The sequence below is a fragment of the Coturnix japonica genome, chromosome 2, assembly GCF_001577835.2.
Source record: "Coturnix japonica isolate 7356 chromosome 2, Coturnix japonica 2.1, whole genome shotgun sequence".
NCBI lineage: Eukaryota > Metazoa > Chordata > Aves > Galliformes > Phasianidae > Coturnix > Coturnix japonica.
Window position 1 is genome coordinate 78,157,495 of NC_029517.1, and position 22,406 is coordinate 78,179,900.

General features: G+C 34.6%; 1 protein-coding gene across 2 annotated transcripts in view; it reads left to right on the forward strand.

The window, feature by feature from the left end:
• DPY19L1 (dpy-19 like C-mannosyltransferase 1) overlaps window positions 1-22,406 on the forward strand; it is a 43,041-nt gene that overhangs the window by 11,727 nt on the left and 8,908 nt on the right. Inside the window, exons 7-18 of one of the 2 annotated variants that reach the window (XM_015855064.2) lie at window positions 993-1,086; window positions 6,834-6,891; window positions 9,549-9,640; window positions 11,692-11,791; window positions 12,949-13,026; window positions 15,248-15,334; window positions 16,786-16,845; window positions 18,211-18,291; window positions 18,631-18,732; window positions 19,482-19,553; window positions 20,050-20,099; window positions 21,715-21,739. In XM_015855064.2, coding sequence (XP_015710550.1) covers window positions 993-1,086; window positions 6,834-6,891; window positions 9,549-9,640; window positions 11,692-11,791; window positions 12,949-13,026; window positions 15,248-15,334; window positions 16,786-16,845; window positions 18,211-18,291; window positions 18,631-18,732; window positions 19,482-19,553; window positions 20,050-20,099; window positions 21,715-21,739 — 899 coding nt within the window. The remainder of the gene's footprint in view (window positions 1-992; window positions 1,087-6,833; window positions 6,892-9,548; window positions 9,641-11,691; window positions 11,792-12,948; window positions 13,027-15,247; window positions 15,335-16,785; window positions 16,846-18,210; window positions 18,292-18,630; window positions 18,733-19,481; window positions 19,554-20,049; window positions 20,100-21,714; window positions 21,740-22,406) is intronic. The other variant, XM_032442560.1, reaches the window with a different exon arrangement.

Sequence of the window (22,406 nt, forward strand, 5' to 3'; positions counted from 1 at the left end):
ATATTCAGTGTAAAAATTTTATCCGTGTATCTTGGATTTGATGCCAAAACTGGGGTGCTGCCACTTTAGAACAGTCTTTTTTGAACATTTAAAGTATTGTCTTTTAAACTAAGCATTACACAATGGAAGTACTTCTGTGAGAAACACGGTGGAAACATTATACAGTCAGTTTGTAAAGTTATTTCATTTTATCATTTCACATATCTTTGTGTGGTCACATATCTATATTTAATATTCATATCAATGTCAAACAGTAGCAGCAAAAACATCAAAAGCTATCAACAACCAAATCACACAGCTGTTGAGGCTTCCAGGGTTGGTGAGCATATCATTGTCTTTTTTTAGAGAACTGTCCTGCTGTATTTTTGACAGTGTTGAATAAAATTTCTGTGTACCAGAATGAAGTTTTGCTAGCTGCTCTATAGTGAACAAGGCTTTTTAAGCTGTCGTGCAGAAATGATTAGACTGGAGGGTATAAAGAAATAGTAAGAGAAGAAGGGATAGGCATGTGAGCACAGAAGGGTTTGTGAATGAGTAAATTGAAAGTTGTGTGTTATTAGAACATCTCTTGGCAACTAATGAAAGAAGAAAAAGCTAAAAGCTTTATGTGTGATGCATTTAAGGATACATTTACGCCTGAAATGCGAGTATAGGGAATACAAACTAGATCTAAAAGCCTTTATAAAGTCAAAACATCTGTCAAGAATGTTGTTATGGTCATGGTTATCCTTTCTATACGTTTCAGGTTTTTTTTGTAGGTAGTGCTTCCTTTCTGCCCACAGACTTTGCCTCTTTCTCACCTTCTAAATTTACTTATTTATTTTTAGGAGTGTAATCTTTTCATTTAATCTTCCCAGTAATCTTGGTGGCACTTTTTTTGCCCCTTTCTGTAAATACGTTAGTTAGCATATGCAGTGTTTTTTATTATAATGATTGTGTTTTGCTCTATAAACTAGATGACCGTTTATGTATATTTGCTGTTTGTTTATTAGGGTGGGGAGACCCTGCTTCCTTTTATGTTGCTGTGATTTTTCTTTTGAATGGACTAATGATGTCACTGTTCTTCATATATGGCACATACCTCAGGTAAGGCAGTTGAGACTTAGTTATTTAGTTGATGTTACCAGTTTGCTTTTACAGTAAAAAAAACAAAGAAAGTAGACGATTTTGAGGATTTATTGTTTGTTTGTACAGTATATTGCAATAAAAATAATACAACATTATCACTAAAAATTAGTGATCAGGATCAGGACAAATAAGATTATTTATTAAAATATATACTGATGCTACAAAAACTTATAGGAGATTTCAGTGAAGTGGTATAGTGTTGATACCACTAGGCTGTGGATAGAACTAAATACTAGAGAGTTTTAAAATCAGTTTTTGCATCTTTGTGCTCTTAATGTTATCAGTGTAATTCATACTCATAACAAACAAACAAACAAAAAATACATTGAATGATGCTGCACTTTTAGCCAAGACTGGAGTTTTTACAATGCTTTTCTTCCAATAATACTGAATTTCTTTCAATTTTAATATAATGGAAGGGTTAAAATATTTTGGAAGATAATATGTTATTTTTCAGACATACTTCCCTTTTGCAACGGATTTCTGTTTCCAGTATCTGTCTTTTAATTTCAGGAACTGTAAGATTCTTTCATATATGAAATAGGCTCTGTGTTCAGCAGAAAAATAGAAGCAGAAATATTTGTACCTCTATTTTCATTTGCGAGTTCTGCAGAAATGCAGAAAGCTGCTATGTTTTCCTCTGATAGATGTGATTGTTTTTTCTCTTCTTTCCCTGGCTTCACTGCCTTGTGTTCTCTTGCTCTCACTCAAGCATGAGGTGAAAGCTCAGATAAAGAAGAGTATATGGTGGGAGCTGAATTGACAGTGAAAAGAGGAAGTCGGCTAGTGTAACTGTCGGACATTTTGGGGTAAAGAATGTAGTTTGTGTTCCCTAATGTGGAAAGCCAATCTCTCACTTTTTGAGGAAGTAGGTGAACTTTGGATATTAATATCATTAACTTGCCATGTTTTTTTAAAGGAAGATGTATATAAAGCCGTGTTACATATATTAGTGTATTGAAGTCAGTACAATCTTAATTTCTCAATGTTTTCCTCAAATAATTATTGAGTATCTTAAGCAGGTCAATTGTAAATGTAAATAATCTGCAATTTAGGTAGTTAAGATGACTAGAATACAGAGTACTTTCAACATAGCTAGTAAGCCACTAGCTATGGGATTATGAAAAGTAACAGTTGACTATGCAGTTTCCTCCATGTAGGATTTTGTCCTTATTTCTTTTCAAGACATTTATATTTGGGTACCAGATCTAGATGGCTGCTTAGATATTGCATGGGTTCAAAGGCTCCTCTAAGCCAAGGAAAGCCAGAGTCCTTAAACTTTCCTTGAGGGTGTGAAAAATAAAGGAATTGAATCTGGAGCAATGCCTTTCTACTGTTGTGAAGTATGTAATCTTATGAATTGGTGCAGATCTCAGCCCTAAAGCTAAGTTTTAGGGATTTTTGTGACTTCTGGTAGGCTTTATCATAGTGCCTGGTCATTCAATCTTGGGAATCCATCCTCTAATATTATCTAACTGGCCTTATATGATGGAGTGACAGCATTGATGGACAAAACGTGGGCAATTGATGTTGTCTACCTGGACTTGTGGAAGGCCTTTGATGTGGTCCTGCACCACCTCCTTATCTTTAGATTGGAGAGACATGAGTTGGAAGGGGGGATTATTCAGTGAATAATTGTTTGGAAAGTCAGCCAGGGTGGTTGTCAATGGCTCTGTGTCCAGGTGGGGGCTGTTGATGTGTGGTGTCCCCCTCAGGGTCTGTCTGTCAAAAGGAAGGGATGTTCAGGTTTGGGTATCTCAGTACAGAATAGGCGTCAAAGTTCGGGAGCAACAAGGCTTGTGGAAGGCTTGGAGAATATGCCCCCATGAGGAGAGACTGAAGGTACTGCTGGGGCTGTTTAGTTTTGGGAAGAGGAGGCTGAGGGGAGACCTTATTGCTCTCTTCCAATATCTGAAAGGTGCTTAAAGTGAGAGGGTGGAAGTAATCAAAGTAATCAACACCTCTCCTGTGAAGACAACTAAGCAAGCTGGGCTTGTTCAACTTGAAGAAGAGAAGGTTCTCGGGGGGCCTCACTATGGCCTTCCAATATTTAAAGGAGATTATGAGGGAAATAAACTTTTTTTTACAGGGGTAGATAGCAGTAGGACAAGAGAGAATGTATTTAAACTAAAAGAGGGGAGATTTAGATTAGATGTTGGATGATATTTTTCATGGAGAGCAGGGTGGTGAGATGCAGGAAGAGGCTGCCCAATAAGTGGTGGATGTCCCATTCCTAGAGGTGTTCAATGCCAGGTTGGATGGGTTTTTTTTGCGTAGCCTGATCTGCTGCCTGTTATAGGAGTTGGCAACGCTGCCCACTGCAAGGGAAATTTGAACTAAATGTTCTTTGAGGTCCCTTCCAACCCAATCCATTCTGTGATTTCTGAGTTTGTTAGCAGCAGTCATCTCAAGCTTATGTATTTTTGTAGGTGTTTTTTTCCCCCTGTATTCATGAAATGTATCATCGTTTTATTCCAGCCTTCATGTGCCTTTAGTCTCTTTGCAGCTGGTAATAAAAGATGATAGTATAGTGGAAGACTGCTTTCTTATCATTATTTTCTAATCTAGCTTGTGTTCTCACATCTATGCATGCTGTACTCTGTTGTTCAAGGATTTCAGCTAAGCAGAAATGTAGTTGCATTTGTCAGAGTAGTTGTTTTAGAACTGTTTTTGATGGTTACGTCTCTTAGCCAGTTTTTCTCCCAAGTTTAGAAGATAAGATAATAGAAAGATAATAGATAATAGAAGACGTAGTATGTCGCTGTCCTAGCACTCAGTCTGTGCATTGCCAGTGTTAAGAAGGGGAGCCTTTAGAAATAGCTGATGAGATTGGTTAGCTGTAGTGTGAAACTGCAACCACTGCTTAGTCAAAGACACTTTGGAATCTTCTTGTACGGTTCGTCAGCTTCAAATTTAGGAACATTCTTTCTTAGGAAAATTGAAGGTATATGCTGAAAACTTGTTCTGAGATTGTTGTCATTTTTTTAATTTTTTTTTTTAAAATGGACAAATAAATGGTATTTATATGTTAAGCACTTTATTCGATTGTAAGATTCTTCCCCATTCCTTCCGCTCTTGCAGTTGAAGGACAATGTGTAAAATGACTGTGAAATTGTGCATCTCAAGGAGCTACCAATAAATTTCCTGCATCTCTTTCTGCAAGTACTTCTTCAGCATTCTGTTTCTTGCATGTTCATAAACAATGAATTAGTTCAATTCCGTAAATGCTTTCTTTAGGCTTCAGCTAATGGTACCTGGGAATCAAAGTTCTTTCAGTATTCCATGCCTGATTCTACTAGACAAAGAATTAACTGTTCAGGTTATCTGGAGTTCTTTAAAACAATAATATAGATTTATTAAATAATTTGTAAGTTTTTAAGCATGGGCGGATGTAGCTTCCTAGTGTGTACAATCTTAGTGTGGTATGAGAGTTTCAATAGGAAGTGTTATCATCTATCTTTTTATATTGGCAGTAGGAAGGGTTGACTTCTTTATCTCCTATGTTATAGCATTGCATTGTTAGAAAATAACCAGTCTCACTCTGTACAAACTATAACTCTCTGTGAAATAGAGAGTTATGTGTTCACTTCCTTTTCTGGAAAAGATGCAAAGTGCATTTCCGTATTCTGAGATAGAGGTTATCTGATCTCATGTGGTAGAATAACAGGCCTGATAGCTCTAAAGCATTCATAATGCTATAAAGACCTTCTACACTATACTTAAAGTGTGTCCAACCAACAGACCTGCTTAACTGTAAACTTTTAACATTATAACATGATTTTTAGACTGCATAGATGACAGTGGAATGCTGTTGGGGGAAGAGTACATGCAGTGCAGTGGTATTTATTTGATAAGTGTTTGTGCTGTTAAGACCACATCAGTCAATATACAAATAATAATCATCTCATTGAATGTGTGGTAATTAGCTATTCCAAGCATGCTAAAGGTGGGTTTATGGAATATGCTTGTTTTACTTAGATTAATTCACTTTTTCTCGGAATATGTAGATTCGACGAATTGTGTATTTAATGGCTGCTTTATTTGGCATGAAAGTAACATAAGTTAAATGTTCTGTGATAAACTTTAAAACAGATAAAAGTAGAATTCAAAGCATTAGTATGTATTTGTAAAAAAGAGTTTTGTTACTTAGATATCAATGATACTACGTATTTCATATGCGACTCAAGACAACTCCTCTTTGTTCAGCGCAGCCCAGACAGGCAGGAAGGTTGGACACCCATGCTTTGATGTTTCTTCATGATGCCAAAGCTTTATGGAAAACTTGAAGGCTTTTATTTTATTTTATTTTATTTTATTTTATTTTATTTTATTTTATTTTATTTTATTTTATTTTATTTTATTTTATTTTATTTTNTATTTTATTTTATTTTATTTTATTTTATTTTATTTTATTTTATTTTATTTTATTTTATTTTATTTTATTTTATTTTATTTTATTTTATTTTATTTCTTTAAGAAAACTTTTTAATTTTGTTTCTAACACTAAAATAGATTTATTTATTTAAATATTAAGCATATTCATTTAATCATTTTGGACTTAAGTGCTGATGCTTTTAGTATTTGCAGAATTAAAGGTTATGTTTTATATGCAAGAATGCACGTTTCCTGGAGATTGTTTTAGCACTCAGCTGGTATCTTTAATCCTAGGACTCAGTGATTCTGTTTGGTCTGCATATTAGTGATGGGTGAAGGATCTGAGAGGATGTGAAGATTTTGTTGTTTTTTTCCCCCTTAATCTTGAGCAGCTGGCTGATATTTTTGTTAAGCAGCAAAAAAAAACCAAAAACTTTCTGTCCAATTCAGAGTAGAAATGCAAGTTTTTTCTTCACAAGAAGGTTGCTTGGTTTGTGTCACAGAACACTGGTAATAAGGTTTTATCTGTTTGAAAAGATTTGTTATTTACTGTTATTTTCAGGTGAGAAAAACTAAGCACTGTCTTGGGTTTTAGTGTTGACTCCGCGATGCTTGTTATTCAGCGTGTAAATCTGATTTATTTAGAAACCTATAATAAGTCCTTTAGGGCTTAAAAAGCTTCTACACGTCAGTGTCACAGTACTTCACATAAGAATTAGGCTGTATCTTACATCAACTCTTTTGTATGAATTCATTTTTATATGTGTTTGTGACCATGCTAGGTTAGATATCCTAATAAGATCTTAGGTTCAGACCACTATTTGCAAAGATGTCCTGTGAGCGATTGTGCATGCAGGTTCTAAAGTTTTCTGATGGTTGTCTTAGGGAAGAAATATTTCATTTATGCTGCTTGGGATTTAAAAATAAACAAAAAATGCTATGCGCTTCTCAGCACCAAGTGCTACATATAGCAGATTAAGCACCAGAAATCAAAGGCTGTAATTAGTAGGTCTCATTTTTATGGTTGATGGTAATGATCTAAACCAAAGCTTGTGACAGGCATGATAGCAACTTCACAAGTAATTTACATTAAAATTAGTGCTTTGCAGAAAAGAGTTGCTGTATGAAGAGTTGTCTGCTCTGGAGTTAACACTAGCTGTCTAGCTAGTCTTTTAATACCTTTTCTGCAATGTCGATTATTTTTCTGTGATGCCCAAAAGCGTTTTTACTTTCCCCAGTACATTTAGGTATAAGTAAATACTCCACATTTTTGGAGGAGCATCAGCTGCTAAGAAGTTCTCTTGTATTTATATTTCATGTTCTTTTCACAGCGGGAGCCAGCTAGGAGGCCTCATTACCGTGATGTGTTACTTTTTCAACCATGGAGAGGTAGGTCTACCATCTTACTTTTCTTCTCTCTTTCCTTAAAGAAAGTTGTGTTACTGATCTAAATGGGAGTGAATGTAAAAGGCTAATAGGAATGAGACGTTACTGAATGCAAAATAGGTTGCAACTTGTATCACGTATAGCACTGTAATGTGTCACTTTAGATATAAAAATAAATAGAAATCAGAAAGGAAGTATAAAGCGATTCTGAGGTTCAAATCTCAGCAGCACAGGTTCAAGTTTAAGAACCTCAAAATCCTTCTTCCCTGTTTCAGATGCAACTGGGCTTAGATATATCACGTGTATAAGCCTCAGAAACAGTGCAAGTTTTCTTTAGATTGCTCTGTATCTTATCTGAAATTCATGAATATACATAGAGCAAATAAACCCATGCACTACTGACATTCTTTTTTTTTTATGATAATTTGGAATTAATATTTTATCCTTTGCTAGAAAGCACTGACATTGTTTTGCCACACTATGGCACAGTCAGATTTGTTGTCCTACAGGAAATCCTGTAAGAGAGCTCTAGTCTCTCTTTAGATGACAGGAAATACATATAAATCTTTCACAATGATGTGTACTAATTTTGATGGTAACTGGCATGCAGCTTTGCATTTATTTTACATTTTTAAACACCTCTTATACACTATCTATTTAACATGTTTGTGAAATAACAGAACAATAAGCAGGTAATCAAAAGGTAGTGGTTCCGGTAATATCTTTGATAAAACAATATTTTTAAAATGTCCTTAAGATTCTGGGAATCAAAGTAGAAGGGACATGATGGTATAAATGTGCTCTAAGGTTTCATAAATTCATTATCGTCTATGTTAAGATTTTGTCCTTCAGTAATAAAGCAGCTTTTTCTCATTTTTATTGTGAATGTACTGAAAGCCATTTTCTTCCTATTTTATGTCAAAAATGTCCTGTCCTTGAAATATTTTCTTCTTCCATAATGCTTATGTCCAAAGCTATGTACTCAAAACAATTTTATCCCAATTAGCCTTCATGTAGGGCCTCTGAATGGACCAACCCTTTCATTTTCCTCTCTTAAGATAGGAAGTTAGAAGGCTTTCTCTCATTTGCCTTTGTGTATTTATTCCTTTTGCTACTTAGACAGTCAGCTTTGTTTTGCATGCAACATAAGATAGGTAGAGGGACTTAGGTGTTTTCCGTATTGAAACTGCTCAGTTTACTTCAGATTACATCATGCTCACTGATTGCAACAATGGAAAATGGTATTTCAGGCCATGGGAGAACCTCCCTCTCTCCCGCAGGTTGTGTTTGTATGTTTCCTGGACACAGGTTCAATGCTATCTGTCCTACAGTGATAAATCACTATCTAAGGGAAATAGAATTAGACAAAGGAGAAAGGGTAATACTATTGTGCAAGCTACGTTTGTATAAGAAAAGCTGCAGAAATAATTTCTCAAAGCATGCTTAGTAGTTTTGCAAAAATTTTGCATGCTAAGTAGGATAAGCACAATTCTCTCTGTTGCAACAGTAAGTAAATACAATTTGAAGATGTGTTTTGTTCAAACTAAGTATTGGGTGAAAGCTGTCCAGGTGCTAGCTATGTAGTTGTAATCAAAGATTTCTCTTACTTTTACTTGTAAACCTTGGATTTGAAGTGATTGTATTTCCTTTGCCCAGACTTAGAGTGCTTTGGTGTGTTGTTTTCTTTTTTTTCTAAACAACAGATTCAACTCAAAGTATAATTTCCTGCTGGTAGACTGCATGTGCATCTGAAAGAACACTGTGTAAAACTGAAATAATCTGAAGGATATTATTTAATCATATAGGAATGTAAATTTAAGATGGAAAAATAGCATAAATTAGTGTTCCTAACTTTGAGGTTATAGATGACCAGTGACGTGTGCATGCATTTGCTAAACAGCTGAGTATAAGGGGTCAGAACAGTGGTGAAGTAGGTGAGCTGTTTGCCACAAACCCAAAGAAATTAATGAAGAAGATATTCAGTTGAATTAATTGCATTATCTTAGGCTTCAGTAAACTAAAGAGTGAAGGAAACAATTTAGAATAGCTTTTTAAAGTTTGTTTGGTTTTACCAGCCTATTCTGGAGAGCAGATTTTATAAAATGTTCTGTCTAGATGCTGCTAGAAATGTAAAATGTTTGTAACCCAAGTGACTCCAGTGTGTTGAAGAGTATGTTGGTTTTTCCTCTCCCTACTTACATTGTCCATGTAAGTGTGGCAAGTGACTGCCTGAATTTGGGAATGATGTCAGTTACCTGAATGACTTGTTAAGGTCAGCAGAAGCAGAGACAAGCAGAGACTCTCCTGGCTGTTTTCTTGGATGTTCTCTATCTGTCACACTTAATTCTGGAAAAGTAGTAATCTGTCTTTTAGTTAAACACTGCATCATAGACCTCGAGTCTGAAAGCTGCATCCTTTCTCCTTCTCTTTTTTGTGTCCTGTCTTGCTGGTTTTCTTCTTGTGAGGTTTTTTGTTTGTTTGATTTTGTTTGTTTATTGTGCTGTTGGCTTTTCATTTTCTTTGGCTTGTAAATAAAAGCTTGTGTAGTTTGGAGTTTGCTTTACTGAAGAATTTTTGGTCTTTCATTTTCAAATACAGATGCATTGCTTTATGAAAGTACAGCACCAAACATTATCAGCTAACCCAGTTCTTATCTTTAGTGCACTCGTGTCATGTGGACTCCCCCTCTTCGTGAAAGTTTCTCATACCCATTCCTTGTGCTTCAGATGTTGCTTTTGACCTATATTCTCAGGTACCTCTCAATTTATACTTAGCTTCTTACAGTGAGTTAAAAAATGGAATGTGGGAGGAAACATATCTAAATGTGTTTATTTTAGATATTGTTATGCTGTAGGAGTATCATTAACATAGAAACTTTCCTGTGGCTGTTAAATTGCAGATGCTGCCCTGGTAGAGCTGTAGTCATGTTACTCATGTTACTCAAAAGGAAATTTTTTCAACTTGAAGACATAGTTAAATATCAGAATTATTATGTTGGGAAATATGTCTGAATTTAAAATAAATAAAGAAAGAGAATTTTTGGTTGATGTCACTTCTATCCCATGGAAAACAAGCTGATACTCCATGAATTGGTTTTGACCCTCTTGGAGAGTGGTACGTTGATTGCATTTTAGAGTGGTACATTGATTGCATTTAGAATAAGCTTATGCTATGGAACAGCAGATGCAATAGCACCCATAAGCTATTACGTTCTTGAAATTCATATGTGTTTATTAGTTCAGTCTTTGAAGCAATCTAATGATAATAATGCAGGGATGCCCCTGAGTTCATTAGTCCTGCTTTTCTGTGGTTGTTTCTGGCCTGCAGTGTGATTGTGTCTTGCTTTTGGTTTGAAAAATAAGCATGGTTGTTAATACTAAGGGTTTTCCACTGAATTCTGTTGCATCAGATTTGCAGTGTATTTTTGTTATAGCTGAATTTTGCATATTTAACTGCAGATTTTCCTTTATTTGGTCATACTGACTTGTAATTATTGATGATTAAAACAAAAATATGTCACTCTTATTTGTCACTAACTTGTGTTTCTAGGCAAGAAAAATGATATATGCTATTTAAAAAAATTTGAGGAATAGTTTGTAGAGTGATTGCAAGATTCTTTATTTGAATGGTATCTGTTCATTTAAGATTAAATAGTTAATGGAACAACAAAATGTGAAATTAAATTAGGATGATCCCAGTGTGTGTGTTCTGTATGTATATATATATATATATATATATATATATATATATATATATATCTATATATATCTATATATGACACTTTTGATGAGATAGATGTGCTAGTACTTCAAATCCTGGTGTGTGAAGTAGTAATGTAGCTTGTGTACCTACCAGGGACCAATGGAGAAGCAAGACATTTAGTCTAGCCATTTCAGAAGGAGATTTCAAAAGACTGACACAACATTTTAAGACTTAAAGATCTTCATTTAGAGTTCCTACTTCAAGAACCAGTTCTGTGTATGCTGGTCTTGTGATGTAGTGTAAGAACTATCTTTGAAACAGAGTCTAGAATATGTTAGATTCATGCTCAGCATGATTTCCAGTAGTTAATTTCAAGGCTTTTTAGGAGAAACTGAAGAAAATTTTACAGAATTTGCTGAGATTATTGTAATCTCTATGTTGGGTTTGGGATCTTTTCAGCAGAATATTTATGATCTCCTAATCTTTTAGAGGTTGCTTTGTGAATTTTGAATGGTGCCATGCTTCTAATGTGATCTCTAAGCTAGGTCTAAATTGAAGTAAATAAATAATAATTCTGCAGGATATGGAAAACAGACTATTTTCAGTTTAAGGTGAGTTTCGTGTATTTGTCATCACCCTGAAATCCTCTGTTAGGATCTTTGGCAAAAAGTTGTGGAGAGGAGACACGGAAGAAATGAGGGAATGCTAAAAGAGTGAAATCACTGTCAGATATAGAGAATTATAAGAATTATTGTGATTCTGGTTGAAATAAAAATAATTGTTACTTGACTGCAGTTGCTGGAAAATGGTGGACTATACTGAATGCTACAGGTTGACTTCCTGCATTACATGCTGCCAGAAAAACATATGCTTGGAATTGTGACTCATCAAAACGTTACAAAAACAATAGTTCTATTCGTAAAGTTAGGGAAAAATGATACTAAATTTACTTGAGCAACGTTACTTTTCATAGATTGCTATTACTTGCTAACTTCCAAGGTGACTTATGTTTTCTTTCCATTCACTGTTTAACTTCTTGATAATATGCAAATATCTGTGTAATTTAACTTACTGATACGTATTCTGTCTCTTTTTCCCAAGGATTCCGAATATTAATAAAGGAAGCTTGATTGCACTGTGTGTTTCTAATATCTTTTTCATGCTTCCCTGGCAGTTTGCTCAGTTTGTTCTTCTAACTCAGGTAAGATCATATTTACCTCTGTGTGGCCTTTTTGTTTACTTTAAGCAAATTGACTATTTTGTACAGACAGGCATTGAGTTTACAATTATCCTGATGCTTCCATTTCAGCCAGACTTGCTGTCAGGCAAGATTCACCCCATTTATCACACCAGCTTTTTTCTAGTCTTTAAATTTGAGGTTGCTCCATTTAAAACTCATAGTATGGTGTGTACCAGGACTAAAAAAATTCCTTTTTCCTTAAAAGCAACCTTCAGCCTAGGATCATTACATTAAAACAAGTGCAGAACATAAGAAAATTTTGTACACTGAAATACAAGAATAAAAAAGGCATTGATCTTTCATTGCTTTGGGGTCTTCAAAGTTTTTTAGGTAGAGCAAAGTTTGTATGGCATGTGATAGCTGGCATAATTTTGCATGGTTTCCTACTAAATTAAAAAAAAACTGTCAGCAATGGCATAATTGTACGGTGTGAGAGCTCATACGGTTGAGGTAACTTAGTTTAAGTTAACTGCTGAAACACTGTAAGTGCGAATGTAAGCAATAGGTTACTGTCATGCAGCACAACTTTTTAATGTTTAAGTTTACTGCAAAGTAACCTTTTTTGTAAAACCTGTCCAGGTCTCCATACCTTTTCACTTGTCTGTTGCACTCAGAAGAGGTGTTGATTTTGTTGAGTTGATGTTTTTGAATAATCTGTATATACTGTGTATGCAAATTTTCTAATGGGAGATGAGGAAGCCCTTTAACTATATGAGGTATTGTGGATGTTCTCATGCTTTGCTGAAGATGTGGGGTTAGATAATGTTAGTTAATGCTTATATTTGTGTTTTGTTTTTGTTTTTTTTTTAATCTGTTTTCACATGGGTGAAAGATGATGTGTTCAGTGCTGTGTTGTGATGACTTACATTTTTGTAAAGCTGAATACTTGCTCCTTGGGTGCTTGAGTATGTTTGATAACTGTTATTAAGAGCAACAAAATTCGTGTTTCTTGAAAGAAGCAGTTATAAAGTGTTGACATATTTACTTAGCAAAAACAGTAGCAGTAAAGGTTTGTGTATGATTGTTTGACTACTTACATTTGTGTATGAATACACATCTGTTAGAGCAACTTGACCACTGCAAATTGTTTTAACTTTTTTTTTTGCTTTTGATTGCAGATAGCTTCATTGTTTGCTGTGTGTATTATGGGTTATATTGACGCCTGCAAATTACAGAAGATACTCTCTGTTCATATGGTATAATATTTTTTTTTTCCAACTTAAGTCCTATCAAACTGTTCAGAACTTCAAAAGACTTGTGTCTGAAGTGTTTTCCTTGGTTATAAGGTGATTGAAAAGACATTAGAATAGAATGTTCAGCTGGAAGGGACTGTCATATATCATCAAGCCCAGCAGCCTGACCATTTAAAAGTTAATCAAAAGCTAAAGCACCTTAATGAGGGTGTTGACCAAATGCATCTCAAACACTGGCAAGTCCAGGGCATCAACCACCTGTTCTCCAGAGTTTGACCGCCCACACGGTAAAGAAATTACTCTTAGTGTCCACTCTGGCTCTCTGTCAATGGCTTTGGGCCATTCCCACCATGGAATACTTGTCCAGGAGCAGAGCCTGACACCGCACTCTGCTTCCCCTCCTCAGGGAGTTGCAGAGAGAAGTGAGGTCTCCTCTCAGCCTTCTCTTCTCCAGGAGGACCCAAGTCCAGTCCATTCCAAGCTATTGATGATTGCCCAATGTGCCAGTGTATTTAGATCCCTTTGCAAGGCCTCTCTTTCCTCAAGAGAGGAAACAGCAATGGATGGAGGGGCCTGGATTTCAATATTTGATCTTAAATGTGTGTATTGCAGTGACCAAAATGATGATCTGTTCGATGCATTGGGATTTCCAAACTCCAGAACCATTTTCAACCTAAAAACGTTGTAAAAGTATTGATTTTCTATCTCTGCTTGTTCCATGAATTCAAAGATGCATTCACAAACAGCAGATTACACTAAGTAATAGAGCACGAGCAATAAGAAGTTGAAAAAGTAGTATTCATTTCATGCCTTTAGATAGTGGAAACAATAAATGAGATGTTTGCAAGTCAAAATTAGAAAATCTCTACTGAAAGTGGGTTTTGAAAACTACTGAAGTCTGGGTTTTACAAAGTTGTTGCAGCTGAACTATTTGGAGGGCTGTTTAGAAAGGATGACAAAAAAAAAGGTATCAGTCTGGGGAGGGGGATTGATGAGAACATCAAGAAAGGCAAAAGATGACCATAGGTAAAAGACAACCAAGCTTCAAGATGACACATCTGAACTGGAAAAACAAAGTTAAGGAAATGATTGAGTTCTGCTGCCAGGAATTTTTGTTCTTTGATGAGAGATTACGGCCATATATAGGAAGATATAAACAACTTTTTTGAAGAGTTGTGTCTATTTTTAAATACACATTTTTGCTAAAATTTTGCTCTGCAAACTTAGTGAACGGAAAGTGAGTGTTCACCACATGAAAGAAGCTTTGAGCTCAACTGTTTCACATTTTCCTCCATACTCTTTGAAATGTGGTAATTGGTAAATGAAAGGCAGTCATAAGTTCTATACAGCTCAATTCCAATTTAAACTTGGGACATCAAGCATGTGTTCCAAGTCACGCTTAAAAGGAAAATGTGCAAATAAGCATCTCAGCTTAGTAATTTTTTCGGTGGAAATGGGATGAAATGTTTGTACCTCTTGGCTTACATCAATAAATGTGTGATATTGATGACAAAGTGCTATAAAAAGCCTAAATTCAGGTAGATAAATATCTGTGTTATATAAGAGAAATCTTAATAAGGCTGGGTGAATTCCACCCCCTATTTTTTATTGAAAATTCAAGTCTAACTGTGGGAAAAAATATATATACAAAAGGCTGTATATTTCATTAATAACTATGCTATTACTTATTAATGTGCATAGAAAGAGAAGGCAGAAATTGGTAGTTATTAATAGTTTGGAAAATAATGAAGCTTGCTTTCTCGTAATAAGAAAGCACAGTAGGAGGTCTGTGTGGTGTATAAAAGTTGTATTTCAGCCTTGACTTTCAGCCTGCTATAGCTGTGCATGTGATCAAATTTCATTGAATTTGATGATGATTCTCAGTTTGGAAGAAATAAAGCAACAAACTTGTTTGTTCATTACTATGATAGATAACGGAATGGTGATATTTCTTTTAGTTATTGCATTAAGTTAGGAATAACTTCCAAAATATAGCTGATATATCAGGTGAGTTTGTCCTGTGGTCATTATTTTTATCTATATGTGCTTCTAAGTATAAATTAATGTAATGCTCTATACATTTCTGTCTGTCACAATTAAGTCATTATAATCAGTGTTTTCAGAACAACTTGCAGTGTTCTGAATATCAAGTTGTTTGTGATAGAGGGCAATTTCTATATTTAGCAATTATTTTCTATTTTAAATTTAATTTTTCTTCTTTCAGGTGTCTCTTGTCGTGTGTTTTATTCTGATGTTTGGTAATTCAATGTTATTGACATCGTATTATGCTGCATCTTTAGTAGTTATCTGGGTAAGTTATTTAAGGACAACAAATCATAGGACATAATAATGTAATGCTGTATGATTTTCTTTGTGTTGCTGTAAACTGTTGCATTAGACAAAAATTTTCAGATGTCAAATGGTTTTTAAATGTATTTGGTGAATGAATGAATACTAACTGAAAAACTGCACATTTTTTTCCACACCAGAGCTTCTTCATAAGGGAGACTGAGTTAGGGCTCAGCTCTCTTTATTTGAGGTCAGGTTAAATTTTACAGAATATGCACTTTGGTTAACATAGTCGTAATATTAGGCCAAAGTAATTTCTAAAAGGCAACATGAGCAAGGAGGAGTTTTGTTTTAAACGCTCTTCTGTCAGTTGTGGAAGTGCAAATACAGTACAAACAACTGTGGTGTATGCAACAGTGGTTTAAAACTGTTTGAAACTGCTGAGCCATACCCCAAGTGTCAAGTTACTCAGTGAAGGCTCATCGTGTTGATTCACTCTTTTCATTTTGACTTGAAAAAGAAAAATCAAACAACAACAATAAACAACTCCCCCAGTGGTTGTTTTTAGTTTCAGAATGTTTTTTCCGAAGGGAATTATGTACATGGGAAAAAAGAGTTAAGATGGAGTGAATCTTTCTGCTTTAGCGTGCTACAAAAAATCTCAATTCCTCAGTTTTTTTGCCTCTCCTGGAAAAATATGGGGCTTGATGTTTGCCATTTAGTGGCAATTTCTCAGCTGTGCTAAGATGAAGCTTACCTTCACTATTGGTAGTTGCTGTAATAAAGTTTGGTTGTTAGAAATTTGTTCAAGTTGCTTGTAGCAGCTTTTGTAATTATATCTGAACTACAGTTACACTGAGTCTCTTGTCTGTTTTTTGCCTAGGGAAAAAAAACAAAACATTTATTGTTTGTCTGTTACTTTACTGCATATAGTGGTCTCAATCTATGACACACATGGACTGGATTTCTAGAAGCACTTAAGTTAATTATGTTTTTCTTAATTACACTCTTCATCAAGTGAGCTTAAAGTGAGTTTTTTGCATTTTGTAAAATGAGAAACAGTGATAAACAGAATCTACCGATAATATTTTCCTGTTTATGTTCTTTGTGTTAATTCCTTCAGATATCTCTTTATCATTGGCTTTGATTTAAGGAAGTGTAGAACTGTGTAACACAGACTTTTGATTATTAAAAAGAAGAGCAGTCTTTCATTGGTCATACGTGTAACCTCAGTATAAGGTTTTATTTTGGTAGGTTTTGCCACTGCAGAGTGAAATCCACAGTACTCTGTATTCATCCATATTTCAGGTTGTGTTGATTCTGTATTCTGGTGCATGGTTTTGCTAGTTTGTTTTGAATAAATGGTTGCATGATGAAATAGACAGTTTGTATCCTTGATGATTATTTTATTTGGCTGGAACATTTTGTTGTTGCAGTATCTTAACTGGCGATGCACGTTCATTTTATTTTTAGGGAATTCTTGAGCTGAGCCCACGAGTCTTTGAAAGGAACGGGAGTCAAGTATTTCTGTGGGTAAGGAATTTCATACATTTTTAATTTCAGAAAAAGAATTGTGCTTTACTGTTTTGTCTTAGTGAAATAGGGGGATAACATCTAGTTTATTTGCTGGCAGCTGAAAATCAAGAAATACAGATCAATTGCTCTTTTTCAAGTAAATTGTCCGTATTTCCAGAAATTCATTTTAAATTACTGAAGGAAGAAAAGATGTATAAGTATACATTTATTTCACAAAATTGAAACAGCCTCCAAATGGCAGCACATTTAATTTTATACTACCAACTTAAATCTGTTTGTAATACCTAAGATCGGAATAAAAAAACCTCTTTAAAACAAAAGACAATTTGGAAGAGGTGCTTAAAAGAAGTAACAGTGCTTGCAAAGATAACATTTAAGATGCTACTTTACAGAGTCATTAAAAAATGTGTTCTGTACTGGCATTGTTTTAGAATAAGCTTGGTAACATCAAGCAGTATTTACATAATCACTTAACTGAGCTTAGGAAAATGTGGTCTTCTCCAAAATGTACCACAATTAAATTATAGCAGATTATGGTGATAACTATTAATAAAGAATTGCTAAGTAGAGATTTTTTTAAACGGGTTAGAATTCTGCATCTCGTAAGGCTGAGGTAAATATGACAAAGCTAGTGAGTAGGATAAGATTGTAGTTACATTTTGTGTTGTGCCCTTTATGTTAGCAATGGTAAGTTTAGTTTTTATACTGTGGAAGTGAAAAATTAAACAAAAAAAAAAGCCCAAACAGAAGCAGTCAGAAAAAGATTAGGTACCTCTCAGGTATTTATGTTCAAATGCAGCCCTTAAATGTGATGATTGAATGCAGCCTTGGTTACATTAGGTTAAAGATGAGCTTGTGTCTCTTTATTATGTCCTCTCTGAAAGTATCTGCTGTTGATCCCTGTCAGATACAAGGTGCTGAGTTTTCCTATTCAGTTGAGACAGTCTTAAAAGGAACAAAATAAAACTAAATGGCCTAGAATTTCTTTTTTTCTGTTACAGAAATAAACGCGATATGTAACTAGAAATAGCAATTGTATGTAGTTCTTCTTTATTTCTTTGAAGGTTTCTCTTGAGATTATCTTGAAGGGGTACTGTAAAGCAGATTCCTTCAAAGGTTTGGATTAGCAGAGCAATATAACCTGTTAATAGGGGAGAGGCTGTAGTTGGATTTAAAAGAAAAACAACAAACCTGAATGTTCTCAAATCTGGGAAGTGTAATTGGTTAGAAAAAAACCTGTAGATTGGAGTGATAACTTAGGAGAGCTTTTAACTAACCCCTAAATTTAATAAGCTTTCTTAAAGATTAAGATTTTATTTAAAAGTTTGCAGAAGTTTATTTCATTCTGAATGTCTTTTTAAGATCATTGAAGGATGTGCCTGGTTAGTTGGGACAGTCACCTTGAAATACCTAATGTCTTTAGCATTTGGAGTAGCTGATGATGTAAGTCCTCTTCTCTTACCTGAGTATTTGATTGTGTCTTTCAAAAATATGCTGTCTTAATACTTTAATTTTAGCGTCTTCATGGTATACTTTCTGAAATTCTGAGATTTCTTTTGCAGAAATACTATCTTCCACTTTCTGCTTTTTCTTTTGTCCAATCAGTTGCAATCAGTTATATCATTTAATCTACTTATGTCCATTCATTAACATGTCCATGTTAATGGTTTAAACTTTTGTTTTAATTAAACATATTTCTCATATACATTTAAACTACTTGGTGGCTGAGAACAGTCCCTTTTTTTGCTTACTGCATTTTTTTTCCTTTGTATTTCCTACCAGGCTCATATAGGTAATATATTAAAAGCTAAATTTATTGGCTACAAGGATTTTGATACATTAATGTACACCTGTGCTGCAGAGTTTGACTTCATGGAAAAAGAGGTAATTTGATCAAATTTGATGATTATGGAAAGAAAAGGGAACTTTGTTGCTTATCTCAGTTCATAACTTAAAACGTCTGTGAGCCATTACTGCCATCATAAGACTTTTTCAAGTTCCAAATGTTGTTACTGGTCAACTCAGAGGCACTTAATGAACTTAAGCTAAGTTTAAATTGTTTTAATGCTTTGATATGAACTAAAAATAAGTGTTTTGATTTCATGTCTAAGAAAGATTCTTCCTTTGCCTAAAAAGAAGCATTTGTTCACAGATAAGGGTCTGTGAACAAAGGGTCACAGTTCTGCATACTTAAGATTTTATGTGACTGAAAGAGAATGTGATGAGAGCTATGAAGATGCAGTGAATTTAGGTTATGGGTGAACATCAAAGCTTCTTAATGTTCTGCTAGAAGACTTCTCTGGTTCACCAGTGTCTAGCTATGCATTCAGAATATTTATAGGATACTCAGAGTATTCAAATTCTTTTGAGGTACAACCTGCTTCTGGTCTTTGAGTAGCTTGCCAAAGAAAGGGTGATAATATTCAAATGACCCTTCTATTGGGACCTCTAGTGGGATTGCTGATTGGATTTGAAATTTGAGTTTCTTCAAACTTTCTTTGTTCTTGTTGTATGTTTAAATTTGTTTCAGTTAAGGAAGAACTGTTTCTATTATATCATATTTTCTTTAAAATGACAATCAGCGTAACCCTAGATGAATTGAAAGCAACTAATCGAGTTTATTTCCATTGTAGACTCCAGTACGATACATAAAGACTCTACTGCTACCAGTTGTTCTGTTGGTTTTTGTGGTAATTGTCTTAAGGGTAGGTGATTGACTTGAGAATCACATTTACCTTGAATATAGTTTTTCTTTGCTTTTAATGGATCACTGTTTATTTTGAGGTAATAAAAAAGAATTTCTCAAAAATACTTGAATGCAATTCAGAATTTCCCTTGCATAGTTATCGACTCAGGACTGGAGCTTTGGGAAATAAGTTGATGTTAAACACCAGAAAAAAAAATCTATGTTACTTAGGTGGTGAGCATTATAACTAAAGTTTACAACTGTTTTGGTAAAATTGATTGTGTATAGTTTGTGTGAAAACAATTTACAGTTTACACAAGAACAGATGGGATAATCATTGACTGCCCAGCTAATTAAATCCTCAAAAGGACTTTTATATGAAACATTGTATGTTTTATTGTAGCACTTTCTGAAAATGAGACTGCTCAGGTGCAATTTAATTTAGCAGATGTTGGAGTTGCTTTCTTATGCTTTTGAAAACGTATGTATTTATTTGTTGGTTCTGTTTTCTTCAGGCAATTAAATCTCTTGGGTGGACCTTTTCCCAGACAAGACAGTATGAAAGGTAAATACTGTGTGTACTTTGTGAATGTGAAGCTGGTCTGCCTTCTGGAAGTTCATCTGATTTGATATATGCTAAATAACTAAATAAATTTTACATTGTCCATCAAAAAGGACAAACCCAGATTATGAGTATTTCACTAACTGAATGTCTTGGATGTACTGTTTCTCATGTTTTTACACAATGTCTAAGTTAAACTGCTGAACGTAGTTTTAAACATCCTACCAAATATTCTATTTCATCATTTATTTTTCTGCCCTGCTTCTAAACCAGTATTTACTTGTAGGAGGAAAGTTAATAGGCATATAAATAGTGAATGCAAGCTGTTTCCTCCCCACTGTTTTTATTTTTTTTCCAGGTTACACAAGTTTCATTTTTAGGAAGGGATCCCAGCTGTATTTATTTTATCTTCTGAACATCTGAATTACATGCTCTGTCTGTTACAGGCATTTGGCATCGCTTGCACTAAAAAGGAGTGAATTTGGCCAATGGAATACTGCCATTTCCCTAACTGACATATCTTCTTGCTCACTGTATTTTTATTTTTATTTTTAGTATTGTATTTATTTTATTCACTCAATCATTTCAGTCATCTCTGCTTTTCGGAGTCTTAATGGCTTTTATCAAGATTTCCACAGATGTGAGCAGGTTTTACCATCCTGCCTTCACAGCTAAAAACAATTATATATAATTTTCTCTGTATTCACATTTGGTTTTGACGTTTTCAGAAATAAATAAAAAAATCAATATAGTACCTGCAGAATGAACGAGTAACTGACTTTTTTGGTATCATTGCTTTCTCTCTCCTACGTTACCAAGATTTCATTCTCCGAATAAGCTTTTCCAAGTACAAAATAATTCATGAATGTATTGAAAAAAGTAGTAAAATTGATTTTCAGATTTCCATATAGATGTAGGATGGATGATAGGTAATGATTTGCAGAATATTTCAAAGCTTGTCATAAAGACAGAAACCCATGTACGTCATGCTGGAAGTAATGCCTCTGATTTATTTTCATGGTAACTACAACAGAGAGCATGATGATACTGTTTGATGAAGCAAATTCTCTGCTACAGAACCCTATTTTTCAAAATAATCACCACTATTAGCTATATGTTTTCGCCAGAGATGAAGAAGAGCCTGCAAGCCACACTAATAAAAATCTGCACCTGTGGAGGTGACCCACTGTTGCTGTTGTGCTCACGTCTTCTGTTTGGTCTCCATAAACATTCAGCGAGAATCAATGACTGTCAGTGGGTGCCATTGCTTTCACGTGGAGGAATTCAGTGGCACACCTTTGCTTCATCCACACTTCCATGTCAGATGCCATTTGGTCAGCCAGCCTCTCTGCTTCCATCTGTCACATGGCAACAAGTTATAATGGAATACTGATGAAAAGTTTAACGTCTACTGCCATACCACAAAGATCCGCCTCTGATGTCACGGGCCAACAAAATAAAACAGGAGGCGTTACTTTCAGAGCTTCTCTTGTAAATGTGCAGGAGCTGACATGCTTACTGAATTAGTTTAAAACCACTGTAGATGCTTATAAAGTAAAAATGTTTTCTGTATGGTATAAACAAATCACATGATTTTTTTGTTTGTTTTAATTTTCAGAGAGGAACGTTTTATCCAGGGTGAAGTAAGTTTTTTGTTGGTCTTTTTTCCTGCATAATTTTATTCATAAGTTAATAGGAATACTCAACCATTTGCAAGCTGAATTCCAATAGTGATCCTGACACATGGTTAAGCTAGTTATTTGTCTTAACTTTTGTTCAGTTTGTCACCAATGGTGGGGTGGCAGTGCAAGATAAGAAACTTTGAGGCTTAAGCCAGGTCACTATGGAAAAACACTGAAATCATGCTGGACCTTCAGCTTTCCCTATGTAGACTGAATAGCAAAATAGTTTTCATCCTATAATCTTGTGACTGATGAATATTTTCTCTTTAAATAAATATATATATATTTTTAAAGATACCATAATAATAATAATAATAAGTGATGTTGATCTTTTAATAAAATTATCCAAGGATTGCAGTTGAATGGCAGCTTTCTAATGGATTTCTTTATTTTCACTTAAGTCAGCAAGGAAAGTCAGCAAAACTTTTAACAGCATTTTATTGTAGTTTGTGCTATGAAGGAAATCTCATGCTACTTGAATATTATAATCAAATTAAAGCACTGATTGTAAAAATGCTTCTATGCATTTTCCACACTTCTGTGTTTTCTGAAGCACTTCCACAGGCAATGTAGAATTAGTGTTGAGTGACACCTCTGCTTTTGAACTTCGAGAATACTAAAGCAAATT